Raw genomic sequence first — 25,086 nt, 5'->3', positions numbered from 1 at the left:
TGACGAGTGTAAAGTTGATTTTGAAAAAAGCAGATTTTGACGAGTGTAAAGTTGATTTTGAAAAAAGTAGATTTTGACAAATGTAGATCTGATTTTGAAAAAAGTAGATTTTGACAAATGTAGATCTGATTTTGAAAAAAGTAGATTTTGACAAGTGTAAAGTTGATTCTGAAAAAAGCAGATTTTGACGAGTGTAAAGTTGATTTTGAAAAAAGTAGATTTTGACAAATGTAGATCTGATTTTGAAAAAAGTAGATTTTGACAAGTGTAAAGTTGATTCTGAAAAAAGCAGATTTTGACGAGTGTAAAGTTGATTTTGAAAAAAGCAGATTTTGACGAGTGTAAAGTTGATTTTGAAAAAAGTAGATTTTGACAAATGTAGATCTGATTTTGAAAAAAGTAGATTTTGACAAATGTAGATCTGATTTTGAAAAAAGTAGATTTTGACAAATGTAGATCTGATTTTGAAAAAAGTAGATTTTGACAAGTGTAAAGTTGATTCTGAAAAAAGTAGATTTTGACGAGTGTAAAGTTGATTTTGAAAAAAAGTCAATTTTGACGAATGTAAATTAGATTTTGACGAGTGTAAAGTTGATTCTGAAAAAAGCAGATTTTGACGAGTGTAAAGTTGATTTTGAAAAAAGCAGATTTTGACGAGTGTAAAGTTGATTTTGAAAAAAGTAGATTTTGACAAATGTAGATCTGATTTTGAAAAAAGTAGATTTTGACAAATGTAGATCTGATTTTGAAAAAGTAGATTTTGACAAGTGTAAAGTTGATTCTGAAAAAAGCAGATTTTGATGAGTGTAAAGTTGATTTTGAAAAAAGTAGATTTTGACAAATGTAGATCTGATTTTGAAAAAAGTAGATTTTGACAAGTGTAAAGTTGATTCTGAAAAAAAGCTGATTTTGGCTAGTGTAATGTTGATTTAAAAAAAAAAAGTAGTTTTTGACAAATGTAGATCTGATTTTGAAAAAGTAGATTTTGACGAGTGTAAAGTTGATTTTGAAAAAAGGTTTATTTTGACGAGTGTAAAGTTGATTTTGAAAAAAGGTTTATTTTGACGAGTGTAAAGTTGATTTTGAAAAAAAGCTGATTTTGAAAAAGTTTATTTTGACGAGTGTAAAGTTGATTTTGAAAAAAGGTTTATTTTGACGAGTGTAAAGTTGATTTTGAAAAAAAGCTGATTTTGAAAAAGTTGATTTTGATGAGTGTAAAGTTGATTTTGAAAAAAGCTGATTTTGACTAGTGTAAAAGTGATTTTGACAAGTGTACAGTTGATTTTGAAAAAGTAGATTTTGACAGAGTGTAAATTAGATTTTGAAAAAAGTCGATTTTGATGAGTGTAAAGTTGATTTTGAAAAAAAAGTTGATTTTGACGAGTGTAAAGTTGATTTTGAAAAAAAGTTTATTTAGAAAAAAGTTGATTTTGAGAAAAGTAGATTTTGAGAAAAAGTTGATTTTGACGAGTGTATAGTTGATTTTGAAAGTAGATTTTGACAAGTGTTAAGTTGATTTTGAGAAAAAGTTGATTTTGACAAGTTTAAAGTTGATTTTTTATAAAAAAGTTTATTTTGAAAAAAAGTTTATTTTGACAAGAGCAAAGTTAATTTTGAAAAAAAAGTTGATTTTGAGAAAAAGTTGATTTTGACGAGTGTAAAGTTGATTTTGAAAAAGTTGATTTTGACGAGTGTAAAGTTGATTTTGAGAAAAAGTAGATTTTGACGAGTGTAAAGTTGATTTTGAGAAAAAGTTGATTTTGACGAGTGTAAAGTTGATTTAGAAAAAAAGTTTATTTAGAAAAAAGTTGATTTTGAGAAAAGTAGATTTTGAGAAAAAGTTGATTTTGACGAGTGTATAGTTGATTTTGAAAGTAGATTTTGACAAGAGTAAGAGTGATTTCAACAAGTGTAAGAGTGATTTTGACGAGTGTAAAAGTGATTTTAAATATTTTAATAGCGGAAAAAAGAAAAGCTAATCTGTATTAAAGACAGACTGCTGTAAAGTGTAACATTCGCTCAGTAATGTAAACAACAACAGCAAATAGTCGTCTGCAGTTCTGTGCTCCTTAGGAATCAGTTCATCTCAGAGACAGTTTCTCTCTCTGAAGCTCTTTAATGGATCCTGAACTTCTGGGAGTGGTAGATTGCAGCTCCTAAAGCCCAGCTGGTCTCCACGTTCCTCACCTTCTTGGTCAGCTGGAAACACAAGCAGCAGGGTTTAACTAGTTACTAGTTCATTAACTCTAGTTAACCAGTAAGTTTACAGCTGGCTAGAGACGTACCTGAAGGACGGTGCTTTCCTTAAAGCCGAAGCCATCTTTGAGCAGACAGACGATGTATGTGAGATCCATGCAGAGGAACGGATTGAGCTGAGTGCGTTCAGACGGACGGTTACACACTACAACACACACACACAAGCGCTGGGGTTGGGTCTGTGTGATCATGTATATGAGATGAGAAGATGAAGGTGAAGAGGAGTCTCACCCTCTTTTGCTCTCTTCTTGAAGTCTCGGATCTTCACTGCTCCTCCTCTTCTCTCATCTGCAGCGCTCAAGAGATTCATTCTCATAAACTAAGAGTTCAGTCACAAACTAACACGCTTTCTTATGGAATAAAATCACTTTCAAAAATAATTGTAAGTAATTCAAAACATTTGTGTGTAATTTTAATATACTTGTGCGTAATTTAAAACTATTGTACGTAATTCAGTTTTTTGTCAGAGTTGGATTCCAAAATATACTGCCACAACAGTTTACAGATACGCAATTTTGTGTGTTTTTTAGAGTACAACTCTAAAATGTACGACTGTGACAGTTTACAGACAAGGCGCTTGTTTTCACAATAGCTCTGTTACACACACGACATGCGAATTATGACCACGAAATGCTGTGTGTGAAACGGCTGTCAAAAATACGTCATCAAGGTCACAGGCATTACTAACCTTGATGACGTATTTTTGACAGCCGTTTCACACACCGACGTTTGCACATTTCAGTGCAAACGTCTTAGAATTCTTAAATCATAGATGTGAAATATGACAAGATCTGAAGCTTGTTTTCTGAGAAGTTGATCAAAATGAAGTGAGTTTGGGATCAACTTAAATTAACAAAGTTTTTTTTCCTGGTAGTCAAAATGTACCAATTGTTTTTTTATTTCAGTGAAAAGAATATATTGTAATATTTATAACATTTTATGGTACCAAATTATATTTATGTAATACCTCTAATCTATTTGTGACATGTTGATCGTTTTTTTCTTTTTTCGTTTACTTGACAAGTGGCAGAATTTTACCAAGTCTTGTACTATTCAGGTGAAGTAAAACAATATTTTGAAAAAACTACTTTTTTATGTCCACAGCACCAGAAGGTTGAGTATAAACACTTTATTTTGCATCTAAATATGTCTTGATTTAAGGATGTTCAGGTATCTGTACTGGAAAACAAGGAATGAATCCTGAGAAAGGGATTGACGCTGGTGTTTGTGTTGCTCACCGATGAGTCCGGCCTCCACGGCGTGATCGAAGTAATAAGAGAAGGCGTAGAAGGTGCTGCTGTCCTTCAGCTCGTGAGGCTGTTTAATGATGCCCTTCAGCACCTTCAGCAGCTCCTGAGAACACGCTCTGAAGCCCGACACACCTGAGCATCACACACACACACACACACACACACTTCAGACACTAACACATAAACACACTTAACTCAAGACTTCATTCAGAAGACTTTATGGGCATTATTTTAATGACAAATAAACACATTTTCTTCCCAGAATAAATTTTTTTCTTTAATGAATTAAAACCATTATTATAAAAAGTATTATTTACTTTTAAAGTTGTTTTTAATATTTTGAATTAGTTTCTATTTTCATATTTATTTAGTTTTAGTTATACGCTCTTGTGATTCTCTTAGTATTTCTGTTTATTTTTATTTAAATTACTTCTTAAAGCAACATTTTTGATTATCATGCATTTTTTTATAATCTAAATAAAAAGAAATACAATTTATATACTTTACTACTTCTATATTAAATTTCTATTTTATTTTATATAATTATTTTTTCCAAATTGTTCTTATTTTGTTTTTAGCATTTCTAATTTAAATTTATTTACCTGCTAATTCATAGTTTTGCATTTTTAGAAATAAATAAAATAGAAAAACATTGTACATATTTAACTTATATTTAACTATTATTTAATTATTTATAAAATAATTTCTAAAATAAAATATAAATTGAAAAAATAAAAATCTAAATGATGAACTCACAATACTATTAAATGCTACAGAAGAACACCGATGATAAAAGCCGCACTAAAAGCTCATCGTATGACTGATGCATGCTGATGTCAGTAATTCTCATTAGTTTCTTCATACTGTAATACAGTGATAAAACCTCTTTAACATCAGTCTATTACCTCCAGGATGAATAAATACTTTTTTTTAAATTTCACATTTCAATAAATGAATTTGAGGTAAATGTTACATGATCATAATAATGCAACCGCTCGATGGAGGCATGAACAGGTTTAAGTGTGTTTTACCGTCGGTGACTCCGCTGACGTGATAACTGAATCCTCCGAAGCTGAATTCACCCGTGTACCTTTTGGGCAAACAGGAGCTTTGGAAAACTTTCTTCTCCAGACCTACACACACACACACACACACACACAGACACAGATGAAGACTGAAGTGGCTGCTGGTCGTACTGAACATCAGGTGTGTGTGTGTGTGTGTGTGTTACCCTCTGAACCCAGCGCTCCCAGAGCTGACAGACGCGCTGCTTTGATTCCGTTTCCCAGGTAGCTGTGAAGAAGAGCACATGTTTAGAGCGGGAAACACCACACTCCTCCTCCTCCTCCTCCTCCTCTTCATCCTGGTTACCTGTGTGTGTAGAGCTCATAAGAGCTGCTGAACATGTGGAACCTCACCATGAAATCCGCTGGAGCGCTCTCAACCGTTTTCTGTTAAACACAACACACAGCTGGAGTCACACCATTCAGACCCTCACCACAGGACTGCGCGGTTGCTAAGGTGTGTCAGTGGTTGCTAGGTGGTCTCTAGTCTATACTACACTAGTCTCTAGTAACAAATGTAAACAGAGAATACCTGAGCGAAATTTGAGTTTTAATATTAGCAAATTAAGTCTCTATTGCTCATCAAAGCTGCCTTTATTTGATCAAAAATACACTAATAATTGTGAAATATTATTCTGATGTAAATCATCTGTTTTCTGTGTGAATCTGTGTTAAAGTGTAATGTATTTCTGTGATGCTCCGCTGTATTTTCAGCATCATTCCTCCAGTCTTCAGTGTCACATGATCTTCAGAAATCAGAATAATATGATGATTTACTGCTCAAGAAACATTTCTGATTATTATCAGTGTTGAACACAGTTGTGCTGCTCAATATTTGTGTGGAAACTGTGATGCATTTTATTTCTCAGGACTCACAGATGAACAGAAAGTTCAGAAGAAAAGGGTTAATTTGAAATAGAAATATTCTGTAACATTATTAATGTCTCGACTGACACTTTTCATCAATTGAATGCATCCTTGATGAATACAACATAATTTATTTTTGAATGCTAGTGTATTAGTTCCTCAAAACTAGCTCACTGACCCTTGATTTGGGCAGGAAGGTGATTTGTGTGGATCCTCCTCCCAGATCCAGGATTCCCACCGTCCTCTGTGGGTTTCTGTGGAGTCGACCTGAAAACAGCATTCAAGACCTCGTCTGACAACATTACAGTTATTAACACTTCTGAAGGACAAAGACCAGAGCGTGACTCAGACTCACTGACGTCAGGTGTTTAAGCTCAGCATGATTTATTAAGCTGACAGTAGAGAGTGTCACCTGTGAGGAAGTTAACTGTGACCCAGGCCAGAATCCCTGTGAAGAGACATACACCACAGTCATTTCACAGACTCTTCTGCACTAATAAACAGATATACAATAATATTCCTTGAGGTTTTTTTTGGTTTGAGCTGCACATGACTTACATTTCTATTTTCTATTTTGTTCTAATTTTTTATATTTGTACATTTCTGTTGGTTTGTAGTTTGCGGACAGACCTTCATTCGTGCCGTTCATGATACTGACGCTATCCACAGGAACGTAGAACGGAGATTCATCGAAGACGTCTTGCACCTGCAGACAAAAAAAACGAGTGGGCGGGAATATGCTAATGATTCATGATGACATCACAGTCTGAGAGCTTCAGAGTCGACTCTTTCTTTTGAGAGACAATAACTTTATACACTGTGCACTTTCAGATGTTTTCATTCATTTAGAGCTGTGCTACACACTGCATGACATCCATAACTGGGGCACTTTAATATCTTTTTTTTCTGGTCAATATGCAATAAATTGATAATAACTACTGTATAAATATTATATAGTTCCCCCAAAAATACAAACCCATTATCAAACAGCAACACACAGAGTGGATTAGTTGTATTGTAGTAAGTGAAGGTGTTGTACCTCCTCCAGAAGCGCGTGGGCTTTAGCCGGCGGCAGCAGCCTCAGTCCAGCCGTGGCTCTGAACAGAACTGGGGTTCTCTTCCACTCCACCGGAGGAACCGTCTTCTTGGCCACACGCAGCAGCTGACGCACCGTATGACCGGCCTGAGAGCACAGACATCAGCGCTGACCGCACACACACACACACACTTACAGCACATCACTCAGAAACACCTGGTAACTCACAATCTCAGGGATGTCTGCGAACGCAGAGAGACCGGGCTTCATCGAGTGGAACATCTCATTATCCAGAACCGGCAGTCCATCTGAGGACAGGACACACGTCAGGACACAAGCTGCTGGTGCTCATTACTGGAATTACTGTAAACACTTTCTATTTAAATCAGCACCATTCTGCAGGACAATAAACACTTGAATGATGAGTGTGAATCTCTGTGTGTGTGTGAAGAAGTTGGTTCCAAAACACTATAAATCCATTTTGATTAATTTGAGTAAAAATGTGTTTTCTTTACCAAGAAAGATGGCAAGATGAAAACTACTTTTTTTCTGTTTCAAACATTGCATCTTTAGGTTTTGAAAACATAAAAAATTATAATTTTTTACATTTATTATAAAACTTTTTTCCAAAATGGAATAAATCCGTGATGTTTTTGTTTTTACCGTACTATTAATAACAGTGAGCAGTGTGTTGAATGGTGCACTGTGATTGGTTGTTACAGTTTACAGTGTGTTGAATGGTGCACTGTGATTGGTTTAGAGGATATAGCGCATTCTGCAGGGAACGGAGACTGACATTTGTCACGGTTTGGAAAAAAGTGAGAAAACATGACCTAAAAACTCTGCAGTATCACGTTTTGCATAAGCTAAAAATAAATTTCCCTTTTAATATCGACCAGATACAATACTGATTTTGGCAACAACAAAAAACACATATACCAAACCAAACACATCAGTAGCGTAGCCAGAAAAGAGACTCTGGGTGTGCATATGAAAATCTGGGTGTGCCACGTTTATTGTCAGATTACTGTGCAAAATTATTGGATAGTATTTTTGTCGCACTGCTTCCGTCCAACCATACTCCTCGTGTTAATTTGCAGGTCGTGTCAAAATGTAGTTAATTGTTAAATGTAATAATTTTCTTCCAAATACGATAATTTTGAACTTCTGGTACGATACTTGGACATTTCCAATCTGGCAACACTGTTGATGTTGGGCCCAGGGAGGGAGAAACATCCTCATCAGGTGTAACGTTAGGCCTTGTGTCCGGCTGTCTATCAAGCCGAGGTTTTTTGCTAAAAAAATTAAGAAAGGAGCTCTGCGACATATTGCTAGCCAGTAATGTGCAATCAAAAATGATCTGTTTATATCATAGACTGCTGGGGTCACAGTCAGCTGCTGTTTGCTGATTGGTTGGCAGTCCGAATGTCAGCAGATATATTTTAACAAAAATAATTTAAAATGTAAATTACATTTTAACATTTTGAGCATTATTTCACCATATATTGGATTCTTATTTCTGTGCCCCTGAGAGTAAGATTTAGAATGTTCAGTGATGTCGCAGAACTGCCAGATTCAAACAGGTTTCGCGCGTCGGCTCAGCGCTTGTCATATATCACAATTAATATGCAGTGTTTTCAACCACATAATGTTTATTTTAGGTTTCATACATTTAAATATACATAATCACTAGTACAATACATTGGTAGTTTGTAAAATACACACTGATGTCTATGGAAGCAGCAAAAACTATCTAATCAAATGTAATTTGCAGACGTGTTTTATTCATATATCAGACACACATAGCAGAACAATAAAGTTTACTCTATTCTTCGTCCAGTTCAACAGCCACTTACTTTCATGTATTTCGGGAGAAACTGGGGAATTCAAGTGCTGTAGGTTAAATCCGGCTGATAGGACTCTGAACTGCAGCGCTCATCTCGTTACAGATCAAGATCATTTATAAAGGTTTTTAAAAGAAGAATCGGAATATCAGATAGCTGACATGGTAAGCAAGTTTGTGTATATATTTTAATAAAAAATGAAAAACTAAATAAAACGAATAGCGATACATCTGTTAGTGGCTGCGGTGTGTCACGTGACAATCATGACGCGTCGCCATGGAAACAAGTGGTCAGTTAAAATATTTGTAATTTACGCGTGAAATGATTGATTTAAAAATATATGTATTTTCTAAGTAAACAACAATAGCCCAAGTTTAGTAAACATTTTTTTATTGAGACTATAAAAAATAATTCTGCATCTATTTTTAGGTGGCACACCTGTGGCTACGCTACTGAAACACATATATATTAGCGGTGTAACGGTACACACATGTCATGGTTCAATACAATTTCAGTACAACAGGAAAAAAAATCTACAATGCTAGGTTTACAAATAAACAAGGGGAAAAAAGCAACACAATGTAGCCAATATACAGTATGTATAAAGTTTCATTTTTAGGATAGCTTTTTCTGGACTGTTAAGATTTTAATATCTTGGTTTGTTTTTAATTGGTTGTCATGTGGGTGTTGTATTTTTACTTGTTTGTTTTGTTATGTAAAGCGGCTGGAGAAACAGTTTTAAAAGGCACTATATAAAAATAAAGTTATTATTATTATTGTGACAGGCTTAATTTGTTCACAGAAAGGAAACTAACTGCAGAAAGCACATACATTTTTGCTTTCTTTATTTTACAAAAGCACAATGTTTAGTTTTCATTATAACTTTACACAAATAAATGTAGACCTTTTACAGTGATGCACTATTAATAAAACAATAAATGAAGGAGTGTTTTAAGTTGATTCTGCTTGGTATAAGGAAAGAGTTCAAGTGCGCCGGCACACACACACACACACACACACACACACCAGTTCCAGCACTGCTAACTTGACAGCGCAGTTTGTACTTTATCAACAAAAAATACAGTGAACCAAACATCTGCCACTTTGTCACCTTTTGGACAAGACTGAAGTACTGTACAAAGCCTATAATTTACATAATAAATAATAGTTTAGTGGAAATATTATGGAATATTTGGATTTGTGCCGAATGAGAGATAGGACACACAAACACAAAGCTTCATGTCGGCATCTTAGGCTATTTTCATGACAAAAATGATAAACAAAAAAACTCAAGTATAACAAATACAATAAAAAACCAGCAAACAGACAAACACAAGTTATATTAGACAATAATTTTTACATTAACGTGATAACAATTATCGACCTTTTTCTGGCAAAATTACACTAAATAACCCTTTAAGTGAGTTCACTTCATAAAAGAGTTTTTCTACATGCATTAAAAGTGGGACAATACAAAAAATACTATGATGTATAAACATTTAAATAAAATAAAAATAGTGGTTGACCGATATATCGGCCGATATTTGGCATTTTTCAAATATTGTAAACGGCTGATAAGTTTTTCTATTTGGCCGATGTGTTCGAGGCGAGACCTTTATTTTGAAGGCGCTGAGAGCGGCGCACAGTTCTTATTTCTACATTTTCTCATTTCTACATTTTCCAATTTCATTTTACTTTTGAAATTAAAAATGGTAAAAAATTATATAATTTGTATTTCAGTTTTAGTTTTAGAAATATCTATTTTAGTGTGTCATATTAAAGAAAAAAATTTTTCTTGGCAATTATTTAAAAAAAAAAAAAACTAATATTTTTAATATTCTATTTCAATGGTTTTAATTAAATATAATAACCCTGCTAGTGTTTAAGTTAGTTGTGAATAAATCAGGTTTATTTCTGAAGTAACTACATGCAAAATTAATTCCATAACTACACATCTGCCTTTCTATGTAGTGACGGACAGACAGTCATCATCTCACCCGGATCTTTCTGGATGAAGGTGTAGACGTGGATGCGGGTGCCGGTGCTGCCGGCGTCAAACATGATGCTGTAGAAGATCTGACTGGCGTTCGCCGGGCGACTGAGGGACGGAAGGGCGTTTCCAAAACTCTCGGAGAAATCCACAGCATTCAGAGCGTTCCTCTGAGAGGAAGACACCGCTGCCAGAAGCATCCAGACGGCCAGAAGAAGAGAAACTCTGAGCAACGCAGACATCCTTAGACTGAAGATGGAGCAGAGCAGACACGGTTTATATCCCACAGACACTCCCATCAACCAGCATTATCAGCAAAACATCATAATAACCCTCAAGCATCCTTCGGCACACTTTGAAGCAAAATTAATATTATTATTATTATTTTAAATAGTTCCTTTAATCTTAGTGGTATAAGACTTGGCTTTAAAAAAACTGACTCGATTCAACAAAGTTAAGTGGTTGAAAAAAACTCCTTAATTTTTCCTTTGTGGACAAAAGTGGGCACCCATTGGAAATGAATGGAAATTCAGTAAAATCCAGGGACTATTGATATTTTTTATATTGTAATGACATCATATGTCACCAGATGTGAACAAAGTCACTAAAATTGTAGGTTTTGGCAGTCTAATCATACTGATATGTTTCTATCTTTCTTTGTTTTTTTAAGTCACTGTCAAATATCTTACATTGTGCTTACATTCACGGGTTTGGAACGACATGACAACATGGCGTATCCCTTTAAGTAAAATAAATACTAAATATAACATAAAATAAGCATATTTTTACAGAAAAAGATGGTACTTTTAGAGGTAAATAAGTAAATAAAAAAATAAACGGATAGTTTTTATTTTATCGAAGATAGTGAAAAGGCATTTATTTTTAAAAGAAAGAAAGTAAACTGGTATCAGACCTCCACGAAGGACAAATTAAGGGCTTCTACACGACGGATGCTCGAGGGTTAAACAATTATAGCAGTTATTGGTTAAAATCTTTCATCTCCAAATATGACTCTGCCCTTGAGGAACACTCGACTTTCGCTTTATGATCTGTCAGCAAACTAACAGGAGTCTGATGAAGCTTCGGGTGCAGGACTGAACATGTACACAAACAATATTAGACAGTAGTTGATGTCTCACCGAGCTCAGACTCAGACCGCGGAGTCAGCAGAGCTTCAGCCCGATCCTGAGGCTCCTCCGGCGGACTCCAGGCGCATGATTAACCGCGACGCCGCCTCAGCACATCCACCTGCTGAGCGCTCACATTCTACACGGGGTTCGCTGTCAAACACGCCAAATCTGCCACTTTTAACTTTATGTCGACATGTTTTGCAGTCAAACACTTGTAATCTGAGGTAATTTACTTAATGTGGGTTTGTTGTTGTTTGTTAACGTACCTGCTAACCGCTCGCTAACTCGCTGAACTTACACGCAAACTCTAAATTTGGTTCAGTTCAACGCTAGATGGTTCGAATATAAGTCCGTTTATGAATCCTGCGTTTATACCGTGTGTACGTGCCGAGTTATGATTTATGGATTGATGGTAAAAGTGCCGGTGTCTGACAGCAGCAAACTTGCGTTTGATTGACAGCGGCAGATGGTGACGCAGGCAAGTGTGGGCGGGGCCAGAGTATCACCGCACAGAAACACGAGACGAACGTCAACGTCATGAGAAATAAATAAAGCAGCATGTGAACAGAAATGCGTTTAATAAGTGTCCCGTCAAAACAAGCATCTTCTGTTTTTTCTGCAAAACTGTTTACATAGTATGCATGACAAATCAAGTATTTTATTTATTTATGTTTTAGCATAACCCATAATACAAAAATATATTATATTATATAATAGATCTCAACATTTCCGTAATCACATGCCCTGTAGCCCTAAACCGTACCCTAATCTTAAATGTATTTTATTAATATTACCCAGTATTAACATACAGTGCTGTTTAATAAAGCGTAGCCTTATTTTGTAACTAAATTATGCTCACATACAAAACATACAAATATTTAATTTACATATAGCCTACTTGAATGCAAACCGCTGTTTTAAGCCAAATAAAGCGTATATTAGTCTTCTTCATCTTCTGCATGCATGTTTCATGTGTCAGACTGATCTCAGACCTGCTCCATCACAATCACAGCCATCTGCAAACATCATACTGTTGAGATCCGATCCGTATTCGCTCCCGTCTCCACAAAGGCGTTTTCTCTGACCAACCCTACTAGGGCGAAGGCATGCTACTTAATATTCATGAGACCAGACCTCCCATTGGACGGTAAGAGCTCAATGTCAGCGAGCTCATTAATATTCTAGAGGCGCGCTTTAACATTAGATAACAACATTACATCAACAATTTCTAATTAATATTATATAACAATATATTGTTACAGTATTTTACAATAAAATACATTAAAATAAAACAGTTTAAAAGAATATATACTTCGCCATCGGAACACAAAGAGTTTTTTTTTAAATGTGTGCTTTATTAATTCAATGTCACAAGAACAAGAGGTATTACATATTCACATTATCAAATTAACATTAGTAAATTATGAGAGAAAAAATGAAAAACGAAAGGAAGAAAATTACATTTCTATGCTTTGAGGGCATTCAATGTTTTCATTGCTTTTTCGTTGTTTGCAAAAGATTTAAGATGTTAGAAATCTGGACTACACTGAGCCCACTGCTTCTCATGTATATGTTTTTTTTCTAAAAAAAAATAAATAAACAAATGTATAATATGTTCTTCTTCACAATTCAGATTTTCAGTTTTCTGTATAAAAAGCACATCAAATATACACATTTCTATCATGCACTCCATTTGTTACTGTTAATATAAAATTCCAAATCCTTCCAATAAAATCTTGAGTAAAAAGGCAATGAAAAAAAAGATGCAAAATAGTGTCTTTTACCACAAAATTCACAGTTAGGCTTTTCGAACTATCAAGCATAAATCTGCTTCTGTGCTGCAGGGACACATATTACCAAATAAAGAAGACCTTATACCAGAACAATCCATCACTATAGGAGGGTAACGTCTCTACGTCAGTGTGTCTGATTAATATTCCAAAGCGCGCCGTTCAATTGGAAGGCTGCATCATGATCTAATTAATATTCATGAGCCGAGCCCTCGCCGTACTAGAGTTGGTAATTTGGGTGCATGAAGGCGTAATGCGGAGAGGCGATCCCGGCTCGAGCTTCTGTCTGCGGTTTCATCAATAAAGGAGAATCCTAATGAACATATCACACATTACAGAAGGGAGTTTAATCAGCTGCTCGTCCGCGCTTCGGACATGGACATCTGGAAGCGCATCGAGGTCCTGATGAGGGAGGATCTGATGCCCACTGATCTATTTGGGTCATCAGAAGGAAGGAGCTGCTGAAAATGCGGTGATTTGGGTGGAAAAACGGCGTGCTTTGCCCCTACGAAGCAAAGCTGATCTCTTCTACAGGTAAATGATGCGATGCTTCTCCATCCTCAGATGCAGATCGCTGAGATCTCGAGGACAGGTATGAGAAAGAAACACGATAACACATTTAATCACTCGATCAGAACATCTGCAAGGTCACATCTGCTCCGAGTGCGCTCGAAATGAAGCATGCATGTTATTTCGTTATCAATAAACCGTGTGCAATGCATTTACAGACTCGGAATGATGGCAGGTTTACTGCATTTTTACATCGAGCTGAGTGACAGCATCAGGGTCCCTAATGGACAGATCTCACCCAGGACAGGCCTTCAGATCCATCTTTGCGTTATTCGCTTGGGATATTTTGCTTTTGTAAGAAAATGCATGAGTGTTCAATAGGATTGTGCATGCTTGAATATCTTTGGGCAGTAATTGGTTGTTTTTCCTGCTCCAGGGATGTGAGATGAGCCCTTCATGCTTCATGTTAGTGTTGTTTCAGATAACCTGTGATCGGATGGATGGCTGTTTTCAGATCAAAGCATCGGTTTCTGAAAATGTGTTCATGAATGTGCCTAAATACTCACACTCTGTTAGTCCGCTAACAGAGACATTTCAACTACTGCTTTTTAAAGGTTATTAAATAAGATACTGTTTATGCAATGTTCTGGTGACATTGTTAATATTTGATATAAAAAAGAAATCCATGCATTTCCATCATCATTACTCGAGTATAGAGTGTCACATGATCTTCACAAATCATTCTAATAAGCTGATTTATTATTACAATTATCAATGTTGTGCTGCCAAATATATATATATATATATATATATATATATATATATATATATATATATATATATATTGGAAACTGCAATATTTGTTTCAGGATTTTTGATGAATAAAAAATTAAAAAGAACAGCATTTATTCAAAATATAAATCTTTGCTATCACTTCATAATTTAACACATCTTAACAAAAAAAAAAGAAAGAATAAAAATGTTCTGACCCCAAACTTGTGAACAGTCGTGTATATTGATAGAAAAGATTTTTATTTTAAATGAATGCTCTTCTTTTTAACTTTTTATTTGATTTATTTGAACCTTTTATTCTAAATGTACTCTCTGAGCAGATTCACTGATTTCTAGCATTAATATTGACTATCTGTTTCTTCCCTGATCTGATGTTCAAATGCGTTCCTTTTGAAGGGACAGTTCACCCAAAAAACGAAAGCGGTCATCAGTTACTCTCCCTCACGTAGTTCTCTCTGAGTTTCTCTCTTCTGTTGAACACGAGACGAGGATAGATCTGAACAATGTTGGTAAACCAAACAGTTTTGAGTCCAGGGTTTCTGAAAAAGTCTTAGTCCACTCGCAGATTAAAGCCTGAAAAGATCTTAAATCAGAGCAGGAACTCTTAAATTCATAAAGTCATGGCAATAAATGTTGCATGCGCTGGAAAACAATGAATCTCTTCCTCAGTATTTCCATCTTGTTTTCCAGGGCAAACACCTAAACATCCTTAAATCAAGATGCCCAAGACCATAAACTATATATAAAAGGGTCCCACTCTACAGTTTATTATTCACCCAAAAACACATCATATTCCGAAGTCACAGTCAAAAGTGTGTCTTAAAGCACACTCTCAGTCATCCATTAATGAAGCGTCTGACTCTCAGTATCTGTGTGTGTGTGTGTGTGTGTCTGTAAATCATTGATGTCTCTCTATCAGTGCAGACGGTCTACTGGCAGCTAATGCACAGAAATAAGAGAATGCACTCAGCTTCATGTCTTTAGCAGTGAGGAAGTGCAGAAACATGTGTTAGTCTGAGAACAGTGCAGTGTCGGATCTGATCTCACGGATCACATGAGTTTATGAAGTCACACGCAGATTGTGGAAGGCATGAATCCAAATAATCAAGCACAAATGGAAAATCATGTTCCTGCAGTGCACGGTTGTAGGAATAACCGTTTATGAATCTGAACACAAACACACTGAAGAAGAACACCCGCAGATAACAGATACAGGTTGTAAAAATATTGTGGGTACAGTGCTTTTTAAATGTTTCTAAAACATTAAAATGTCAATTTTCTTTTTGTAATTCTGTTACAGTTGAGGTCAAAAGTTTACTTCAGAATCTGCAGTGTTAATTAATTTACCAAGATAAGAGCGATCATACAAAAGAAAATAATAAGATCTCGTTCAAAAGTTTTCACCCCCCTGATTCTTAACACTGCGATGTCTCCTGAATGATCCTGAACCTGAATGTGTTTGTGTTTGGTGATAGTTGTTCATGAGTCTCCTGTTTGTCCTGAACAGAGAAACTGTCTGCTGTTCTTCAGAAAAACCCTTCAGCTCCCACAAATTCTTTGGTTTTCCAGAATTTTTGTGTATTTGAACCCTTTCCAGCAATGACTGCATGATTCTGAGATGCATCTTTTCACTCTGGGGATAACTGATGGACTCAAACACAACTATCACAGAAGGTTCAGACCCTCTCTGATGCTCCAGATGGAGGAACCAAGCATTAAGAGCCGGGGGCGTGAAAACATTTGAACAGAATTTTTCTTATTTTGCCTATAAATATCATATTTTTTCATTTTGTACTGCCCTTCAGAGACTACAGAAGATAGCTGAATGTTTCCCAGGAGACAAAATAAGTTAAATTTACCCTGACCTTCAAATTCATAAAGTTTTCTTAATGCATGGTTCCTCTGCAGCATCAGAGAGTAAAATAATTAACTTTTTGCAGATTCTACTTTTGACCTCCACTCTATTTAAAAGGTGTTTCTTGCAACATTGTACTAAATTTATATTCACCCAAAACAGAATGATTTTTGTATATATATTTTTTATACTGTTACAATAGCATTATAATGTTACATTTTAACATCATGAGGACGTTCTGAATAATTTCTCTCGACATTCAGAAACTGAATCAAATTTTAAGTTATGAAGTTAATGAAGAAATTCATAAACATTTCTTTAAGAACATTTCGTCCTATAATTTATATAACTTTTAAAAAATGTTAGTGAAAGTGGTGAGAATTTTCCCTGTTACCTGAGCTCAAACAGCTCAAACACAGCTTACAAGGAACGTTCACACAACATTTTGACAATGTTCATAGAATGTGTCACTAGAACATTTAAAGTTATGTGGTGTTTAATAATGTTCTCAAAATGTTAGCACAAAAACATCATTTATATTTTTGTTCATTAAATGTTTCATTCAAAAAGTAACATTCCCATAATGTTTGCAAAATGATACAATGTAATGTTCCCTTACTGTACGTATATAAAAACATTTCTGAACCAGTTAAAAAGCTGGACGTTTTTGATATTCAGAACTAAACTCTTAAAAATAAAGGTGCTTCAAAAGGTTCTTCAAGAGATGCCATAGAAGAACCATTTTTGGTTTCACAAAGAACTTTTCAGTCAAGGACCATCTTTTTCTTACCTTTTGATAATCTGAAGAACCTTCGAAGAACCTTTTTTTTGTCAGCAGGAAATTTGTGTCCAGCCAATCATATAAGAGCAAACGGGTTTGGAGCGACATGAGAATGTCTGATGGGTTGAAAGGCAGAGGGTTCGAGTCGTGCTAGCGTCATTAGCTTTGGTTTGAAAGTGTTCGGTGTAGCAGCTGTAGATGTGTGGAAACAGTGCCAAACTCATGCTGCTTCATTTGTGCTTCAGTGAGTGTTGGCTGCGAAAAATAGGATGCAGAATAACAGAAATATGGCTCGCTCTGAGCACCCAGTAGCACATTCACAGCGGTGTTTCTGAGGGGAAGCGCGCTCAAAATACAGACGCTTTGCCAACTAAAGCAGCCAGCTGGATGGCGAACAACACCAGACACAGACTCAATGAAGAAGGTGATTAGAGATGCAGAGAGGGTGACATCGCCCGCCTGTTAAACACCAACAACACGGTCATTTGTCCTTGACCCGTGAGCTTCAGTGTGTTATGATTATAGGAATACGTTCAATGCATCATATTACACTCAGCTAACAGGGAATGTTCTCAGAACGTTCTGACAAAGCTGCAGTAACGTTAATGGAACATTCTTTCCAAAGAATTTGTTCTTTAATGTTTGCAAAACACTTACACAAAAACATTTATACATTTCTTTCTAAAGCTTTTTAGTTGGATGCTTGCCGAAAGTTACAAATTATGCACATTTTTAATGTTCATAGAACATCCAGAAATAACATTTTGAAATGTAAAAAAAACATATTTTGCTAGCTGGGATGTTATCATGCTCTCAAATGTTAGCACATTAACATTATTTCCACATCGTTTGTGGAATGTTTTATTTCTTAAACTTTAGTTTGAAGTTCATCTAATGTTTTTTGTTGTTACTCATTTTTTAAACGTTACTAATTGTTGCAGACAATCCCATAATGTTTGCACATTTGGAGCATTCAGAAACCATTCAGAAATAACCTTTTACAATGTTAGTGATACATTTTAAGAACATTCTTTTGTTAGCTGGGTTGTTATCTGTTTTTTTTTTTTTTAGCACGTTAGCACAACATTTTTATTTATACATCATTTCTGAAACAAAGTTTCCTGAAGCGTTTAAGTTGGACGTTCATCGAACGTTCAAATGTTACTTGTTTCAGAATGTTCAGAGAACATTCAAAAGTAACATTCCCACAATGTTTGTGAAATGATACAATGTTCCCTCAACATTTGCATTAAAATAATTACAAAACATTAAAAACAAAAAATTCAGAGTACACATTTATAACTTACTGGGAACGGTAGGAAAACGCTTTCAGAACATATTTTAGCAGGGACGAGGCATTGTGTCATCTTTGTGAACACTGTCACGTGCGTTTGCTCAGTAAGTCGTTATGTAAAGCTGTGGCCTTTCTGTGTGACAGAGATGAATCGGCGCACATCTTCGTGTTGTTTATTTCATGCATTTTATAATTTAGCATGCTCCCTTTTTCATTGCTCTCCCAGACTGTCAGATGTCAGGTGTCACCCTCATCCTTCACTTTTATTGCCTCTTTTTACACGCGGCTCCTCTATTGTGTTCATGACAGTGTAATGATGGCGACTCTCTCGTGATCACAGGCCTGATGCACGGCAGGTTATTATCACACGCATTCTCAGCGCACAGCTTTGAAACGCTAATCACTCGTGACAGCGCTCGACATTCAGAAGAGACCTGCTTTTCCAAGGTTACAAATGACAGAAGCGACAAGAATCTGTGGATATTTTAGTGCTTGTTAGAAACACCATGTAAAGCGACAGAAACCACGAGCCAACGCTCAGATTCCTCTGTAAATGCACACATCCTCAATTAAACATTCATGATCTTTGCAAAGAAGCATTCTAATGAAAACCGTAGCTGGTGTGAAATGTTATATCTCGTCAAGGACCTAAGAGTCATTCAGAGAATATGTTTCTCATCGCACAAGAGTAATCAGAAACACGAGCGAATCGATGCGAGGGAACGACGATGTGGCATCTGTGTTGGTGCTCTTTGTCTCTGCTCGGTCTTTGGAGACATCAGACTAATTCTGATGAGTATCTGGACGGCCAGAGGAGTCTTTCATCTCACCAAACACAAAGATGAAAGGATCAACATTATCATATCAAAAACAGCGATTCAGTGGAGCGTGAGCTTTAAGACATGTCTCCAGGAAGCTTCTCAAGCCGTCAGATTCTCTGATGTGATGCTCGTGAAATGGTTGTATGCACAGGATTATTTGGTTTGTTTGGACATGTTTTAAAGATAGCAGAAAAAATATAATTTGTATCTTGTGGCTTTTAGCTCATGTGTGTTCTGACGTCATCTGAGAAGCGTTTCTGTGTTTGCTCTCTCCGCAGGTTGTTTAACCAATCCCCATAACCCAGATGGAGACGCTACTGGTTTATTTGATGGTTGTTGTAATGGCGTTAAAGGCCCAGAAGATCCAAGTGTGTCCCAAGCGCTGCATCTGCCAGGTTTTGTCCCCCAATCTGGCAACCTTGTGTGATAAAAAGGGTCTGCTGTTCGTCCCTCCAAACATCGACAGACGCACCGTCGAGCTCCGACTCGGGGACAACTTCATCACGAGCATCAAGCGGAAGGATTTCGGGAACATGACCAAACTGGTGGACCTGACGCTCTCTAGGAACACGATAGGATCGGTCACGCCGCACGCCTTCAACGATCTGGAGAACCTCCGCGCCCTTCATCTGGACAGCAACCGCTTGACCCACATAACCAACGATACGTTTAGCGGCATGTCCAAGCTGCACCATCTCATTCTGAACAACAACCAGCTCACGCACATCCACATAGGAGCGTTCAACGACCTTCTGGCGCTGGAAGAGCTGGATCTATCCTACAACAACCTGGAGAGCGTGCCGTGGATCGCCATCCAGCTCATGAGCAACCTGCACACCTTAAACCTGGACCACAACATGATCAACTACATCCCCGAAGGAACCTTCTCCGGGCTTCAGAAGCTCAAGCGTCTGGATGTGACGTCTAATAAGCTCCACAAGCTCCCGCCGGATCCGGTTTTCCAGCGCGCCGGAGTTTTAGCCACTTCTGGTGTCTTGGGTCCGACGTCGTTCGCGTTGAGTTTCGGAGGAAACCCGCTGCACTGTAACTGTGAGCTGCTGTGGCTTCGACGTCTGCGGCGCGAGGATGATCTGGAGACCTGTGCGGCTCCGCAGCATCTCGCCGGACGCTATTTCTGGACCGTATCCGAGGAGGAGTTCCTGTGCGAGCCGCCGCTCATCACTAGACACTCGCAGGAGACGCACGCTCTCGAGGGCCAGCAGGTGTCCCTGCGCTGTAAAGCCCGAGGAGACCCGGATCCCGTCATGCACTGGATCGCTCCGGACGGGAAGCTGGTGTTCAACTCCAGTCGCACCGTCCTCCATTCGGACGGGACCCTGGACATCCTGATCAGCACGGTCAAGGACTCCGGATCTTTCACCTGCGTCGCGTCCAACCCGTCCGGAGAGGCGCAGCAGACGGTGGATCTGCTCATCACCAAACTTCCACATTTCACCAACGACACCAGTATGGTCCAGGAGCCGGATCCGGGGTCATCTGACATCGCCACTTCTGCCAAGACGGGCGGAGACGGAGGATCCTCGATGGGCAACAAGGGTGGAGCGGAGAAGAGGGTCCTGATCTCGGAGATCACTGCATCCACGGCTCTGGTGAAGTTCAACATTCAGAGGAATATTCCAGGGATCCGGATGTTCCAGGTGCAATACAACGGCACGTACGACGACTCGTTAGTGTACAGGTGAGCCTGCTTGGTTTTTACATTTCAGAACATTCAAATGTAACATTCCCATAATGCTTGCAAAATGATACAGTGGAGTATTCCCTCAATGTTCCATTGACGAAAAAAAACAAACATATCTTTTCTAAACAATCAATGTTTAATTTAACACTTCTAAAAGATAAAAAAGAAACCCGAGCGTTCAGAGAACCTTCAAATAACGTTTTAAAAAATTTAAGCAAAACATCCTGGCAATGTTCTTTCAATGTTGTTAACAAACGTTCTTGAAGTAACGTTAATGGAATGCTCGTTTAAAGTCTGGTTTTTAAAAACATCATTCACAGAACACTTTTTCCTGAAACAGTTTCGTTGGACGTTCGTCTGACATTATTTTAAATGTCGCTACTTGTTTCAGAATGTTCAAAAGTAACATGATTTGTAAAATGATACAATAGAATTATCCCTTAATGTTGACATAATCAAGAAAAAAAACAACAACATCAGATTCAGAATGTTTTATGGGAACATCAGCTGGGTTCAAGTTTTGTTCTCATCTGATAGTGTCAGTGCAGTCAGATCGATAATGTTACTCAATTTTAATTGTCCTACAAGACAAAAACAAGACCAGAGTGTGTTGTTTTACACACGTTGGAGTGGTGAACGGCAGGTTTGTGATGTGTATCGCTCCTCCCGAGCTGCTCAGCTGACTCTACAGACTATAAAATGATGTGGAAGACAGAAGAAAGCGCACTAACAGTGCAGCCGGGATCTAAACGGTCTGGAGGGGTTCGGTGGCTCATGAAGGCAGATCTGGCTCAGAGTTTGGTGTGCAATCACAGTATGGAATGGCTCTTATGAATCGGCTCTTTTTAGTGAATCAAACCCGTACAGAGCTACCAGTGCAATCTGATTCCCAAACGAATGAGTCTAATGAACCGGCTCTTTTTACTGTTTTATAACGATAGAGCATGTCAACTGTAGTCTGATTCCTTGATGAATGACTCTTATGAGCCAGTTATTTTTGGTGAATCAAAAAAACTTATGTTATCCTGTGAGACTTAATTATTGATCGAATTGGACACAAATACATTCATCAAAATGAAGTGAGATTATAAATAGTTAATCGTCCCTTTAAAGAGAAAACAAGCTGACAGATGTTTGTTCTTATTTTAAGCTTAAATTAACTTCATATTGACAAATGTCTCAGAAAACAAGACTTCATATCGCAAGACATTTTGCTTCCCAAGTAAATACAGTATTTCTTCATTTAAGAGTGTTTGGTTCACACGGATTGTTTCCAGCAGTGTTTCTGATTGCATGTTTGCTGATGGCTGTTTCTTACAGAATGATTCCTCCGACCAGTAAAAGCATCACGGTCAACAACCTGGCAGCAGGAATGACGTACGATCTTTGCGTTCTGGCCATTTACGATGACGCTATGACGGCGCTGACGGCTACTCGTGTGGTGGGCTGCGTTCACTTCTCCACCGAGCCGCAGTATCTGAGCTGTCACTTCATGCAGTCACAGTTCCTGGGCGGCACCATCGTGGTCATCATCGGCGGCGTGATCGTGGCGTCCGTCCTGGCCTTCATCATCTTCCTCATCGTGCGATACCGGGTGTGCCAGCAGGAGGGTGTGGAGAAGGGTGTAGAGCTGGGCGACGTGCGCTCGCCATCCGAGCATCAGGTCTGTGTAATCAACATTTCTAACAAATGCATAGCTTTTAGCACGGGACTGAAACTTTGCAAATGCTTTCACTGTAAAAAATTACTCCAGTATAAATTTTTAAACATGCATTTATTGTACACATAAAATGATTTAGGATATTAAGTCTTGTTTTATAAAAAAAAAAAAAAATACAATTTTGTAATTTTTGCTTGGATATAACCATGTATGGAGTATCTTTAGTGTCAAAATTATATTTTTGTAAAATTATCTATGAAGTTATATTGGTGTCAAAAGCTTAACTTAGCCTTCTCCACGTCTCACACACTCTTCAGACTGCAAATAAATGAATGTGGATTTCTAAAGATGAACCATTATATCAAGTGATTTACTCATCAATGATAAGTTGTTGATCAGATACAATATGGTTTTACTTAAAGAATATTATAAATGTTTTATAAAATAATGATTATTTGGTTGCAAATGGACCCGGAATGTAAAAACAATCTACATTAATTTAATTTAATGAATACATTGAAGGGAACACGAATCCAGTATTTCTGTTTCTCCAGTATTTTTCGTCCAGTGTTTCTGTTATTTTCCAGAGCAAATGTCTACAAGATTCTTAAATCAAGAAACATTTATTGGAGATGCAAAATGAACATAAGAAGACTTGTTTTCAATTCATCAAAGTAAACTGAGTTCATGATCACAACAAGAACAAATATCTGTTAATGAGCTCAGAAATCAAGAGTATAGTACCGTACAGATATAAATAAAAAATAATAATAAAGGGGAAACTGAAAAAGTATTAAATGTGAGAGATAAAAAAATTCTTATACATATGATGTTTAAAAGGTCAATCAAATGAGAAGATAACAATGATTCTTTCTTGAAGGTATACAGAAAAATAACACGAATTTTTTTTTATATATTTTTTGTATTACAAAAATAAAAAACTGTGTGACTAATATGGAACAACAACATTCCCAGGTGATTTAATATAGGTTTCCAAATTTTCTGTATAAAGGTCCTTTCTAATAACGAGAGTTTAAAGGGTTATTTCACCCAAAAATTAAAATGATGTCATTAATTACTCGCCCTCATGTTGTTCCAAAACCATAAGACTTTCTTTCATCTTCGGAACACAGATTAAGATATTTGTGCTGGAATCTGAGAGCTCTCTGACCCTCCATAGACACCAACACATCTGAAATGTTCCCAAGTCAACTTATTAAGAAGATTATTATTCAGCTTTCTCAAAGAAATTGAGCCTTATGACTGGTTTTGTGGTCCATGGTCACAAATATATCTTAATTTGTGTTCCGAAGATGAACGACAGTCTTTCAGGTTTGGAACCACATGAGAGTGAGTAATAAATTGTGTAATATTCATTTCTAGGTGAACTAATCCCAAAATGTTTGTGTTAAAATGATTTAATATTTTTTAATCCATTAATTCATCAGGTCTGCGGAATTATCAAGTCCATGTCCAAGCAGGTTCTGGGTCCAGACGCGTGTCGGAAGCTGTCTCCGCAGAACGAGTCCGTCGCATCCAAACCGGTTCTCCCGGACTGCACCGTCACCACATCCGCAGCTAGCCACAGTTGGCATCCGGCGTCTCCCCGTCCGATCCGTCCGGCACGCACGGACACACAAGTCAACATTGAACTGAACACCAACAGGAACAACTCGGCCAAGGTGCGTCCCGCTGTACGTGCTTATTCCACAATAGTGACTCCATCGTCTCGCAGAGCGCAGCTCCAGAGTCTCCACAACTATCAGACGATCCCCGCGGCCTGCGTACGGGTCAGTCGACGTCACTCGCTCAACGTGAACTCATGCAAACATCCAGCGAACGTGAGCTACGCACAACCGCTTCACTCCAAACGCAGCTTATCCATGAGCGGAGGAGATATTCCCCGGATGGACTCGGGCGAGATTCCCAATGGGAGATCCTCGATGTCCCAGTCCCAGTGTGCACTGGAGAGCACGTTATAATGGAGGATTTTGCACTTCACTTCTGTGGTTTTAATACTATTTCAGGCCCCTGTACATGTGTTATAGTCTCGGACTGTCAAGTGTCAAGATGTACGGAGAGGACAAAGTTTTTTAAGCACAAATTAAATACTGTTTCCTGCATATAGTAAAACAATATTACGACTTGTATATTTCTTTGTTTTATGGAATAATACACAGACACTGCATACAAACATGTTGTGTAAAATAAAATGTGAAAATGATACACGTGTTCTTGTTCAATATGACTCACAATGTGTCATGACGGAAAAGGCAGCGAAATACCTGCAGCAAATATTGAAGAATTGTGGAAATGGAATATATTTTGGTGCGTACGCTTTAAAAACTATACAGGTTTTATAAAGGTATAGTTAAGATTTTAACACCTTTTTACAACCAAAGAAATGAAGATTTAAGGGATAAATTAAAGGGAACACAAATTGT

General features: G+C 37.3%; 2 protein-coding genes across 3 annotated transcripts in view; one reads left to right on the top strand and one right to left on the bottom strand.

Annotated features, from left to right (window-relative positions):
• Positions 1–12,476, bottom strand: part of entpd5b (ectonucleoside triphosphate diphosphohydrolase 5b) — a 13,122-nt gene extending 646 nt beyond the window's left edge. The window contains exons 1-15 of the mRNA XM_052586693.1: positions 11,704–12,476; positions 11,447–11,587; positions 10,315–10,556; positions 6,702–6,781; positions 6,477–6,620; positions 6,068–6,143; positions 5,850–5,885; positions 5,616–5,704; positions 4,878–4,957; positions 4,738–4,799; positions 4,538–4,639; positions 3,495–3,638; positions 2,488–2,544; positions 2,286–2,401; positions 1–2,199 (exon numbers count right to left, since the gene is read on the bottom strand). The exon at positions 1–2,199 is cut by the window's left edge and continues 646 nt beyond it. Coding sequence (XP_052442653.1) covers positions 2,116–2,199; positions 2,286–2,401; positions 2,488–2,544; positions 3,495–3,638; positions 4,538–4,639; positions 4,738–4,799; positions 4,878–4,957; positions 5,616–5,704; positions 5,850–5,885; positions 6,068–6,143; positions 6,477–6,620; positions 6,702–6,781; positions 10,315–10,549 — 1,305 coding nt within the window. The 5' untranslated portion in view covers positions 10,550–10,556; positions 11,447–11,587; positions 11,704–12,476 and the 3' untranslated portion in view covers positions 1–2,115. The remainder of the gene's footprint in view (positions 2,200–2,285; positions 2,402–2,487; positions 2,545–3,494; positions 3,639–4,537; positions 4,640–4,737; positions 4,800–4,877; positions 4,958–5,615; positions 5,705–5,849; positions 5,886–6,067; positions 6,144–6,476; positions 6,621–6,701; positions 6,782–10,314; positions 10,557–11,446; positions 11,588–11,703) is intronic.
• A 977-nt stretch (positions 12,477–13,453) lies between these two features.
• LOC127984080 (leucine-rich repeat and fibronectin type-III domain-containing protein 5-like) lies at positions 13,454–24,866 on the top strand. 2 transcript variants are annotated; one of them, XM_052586551.1, is made up of 4 exons: positions 13,454–13,761; positions 19,559–20,979; positions 22,303–22,645; positions 24,091–24,866. In XM_052586551.1, exons 2-4 carry the CDS (start codon positions 19,586–19,588, stop codon positions 24,622–24,624), a joined length of 2,271 nt encoding a protein of 756 aa, XP_052442511.1. In that variant the 5' UTR covers positions 13,454–13,761; positions 19,559–19,585; the 3' UTR covers positions 24,625–24,866. The 2 variants fall into 2 exon arrangements, with proteins under 2 accessions (XP_052442511.1, XP_052442512.1); XM_052586552.1 differs by lacking the exon at positions 13,454–13,761 and adding an exon at positions 13,787–13,819.
• The last annotated feature ends 220 nt before the right edge of the window (positions 24,867–25,086 follow it).

The sequence above is a fragment of the Carassius gibelio genome, chromosome B20 (assembly GCF_023724105.1).
Source record: "Carassius gibelio isolate Cgi1373 ecotype wild population from Czech Republic chromosome B20, carGib1.2-hapl.c, whole genome shotgun sequence".
NCBI lineage: Eukaryota > Metazoa > Chordata > Actinopteri > Cypriniformes > Cyprinidae > Carassius > Carassius gibelio.
Note: the sequence above shows the minus strand (reverse complement) of the source record. Positions and strands in the feature narration are given on the sequence as shown.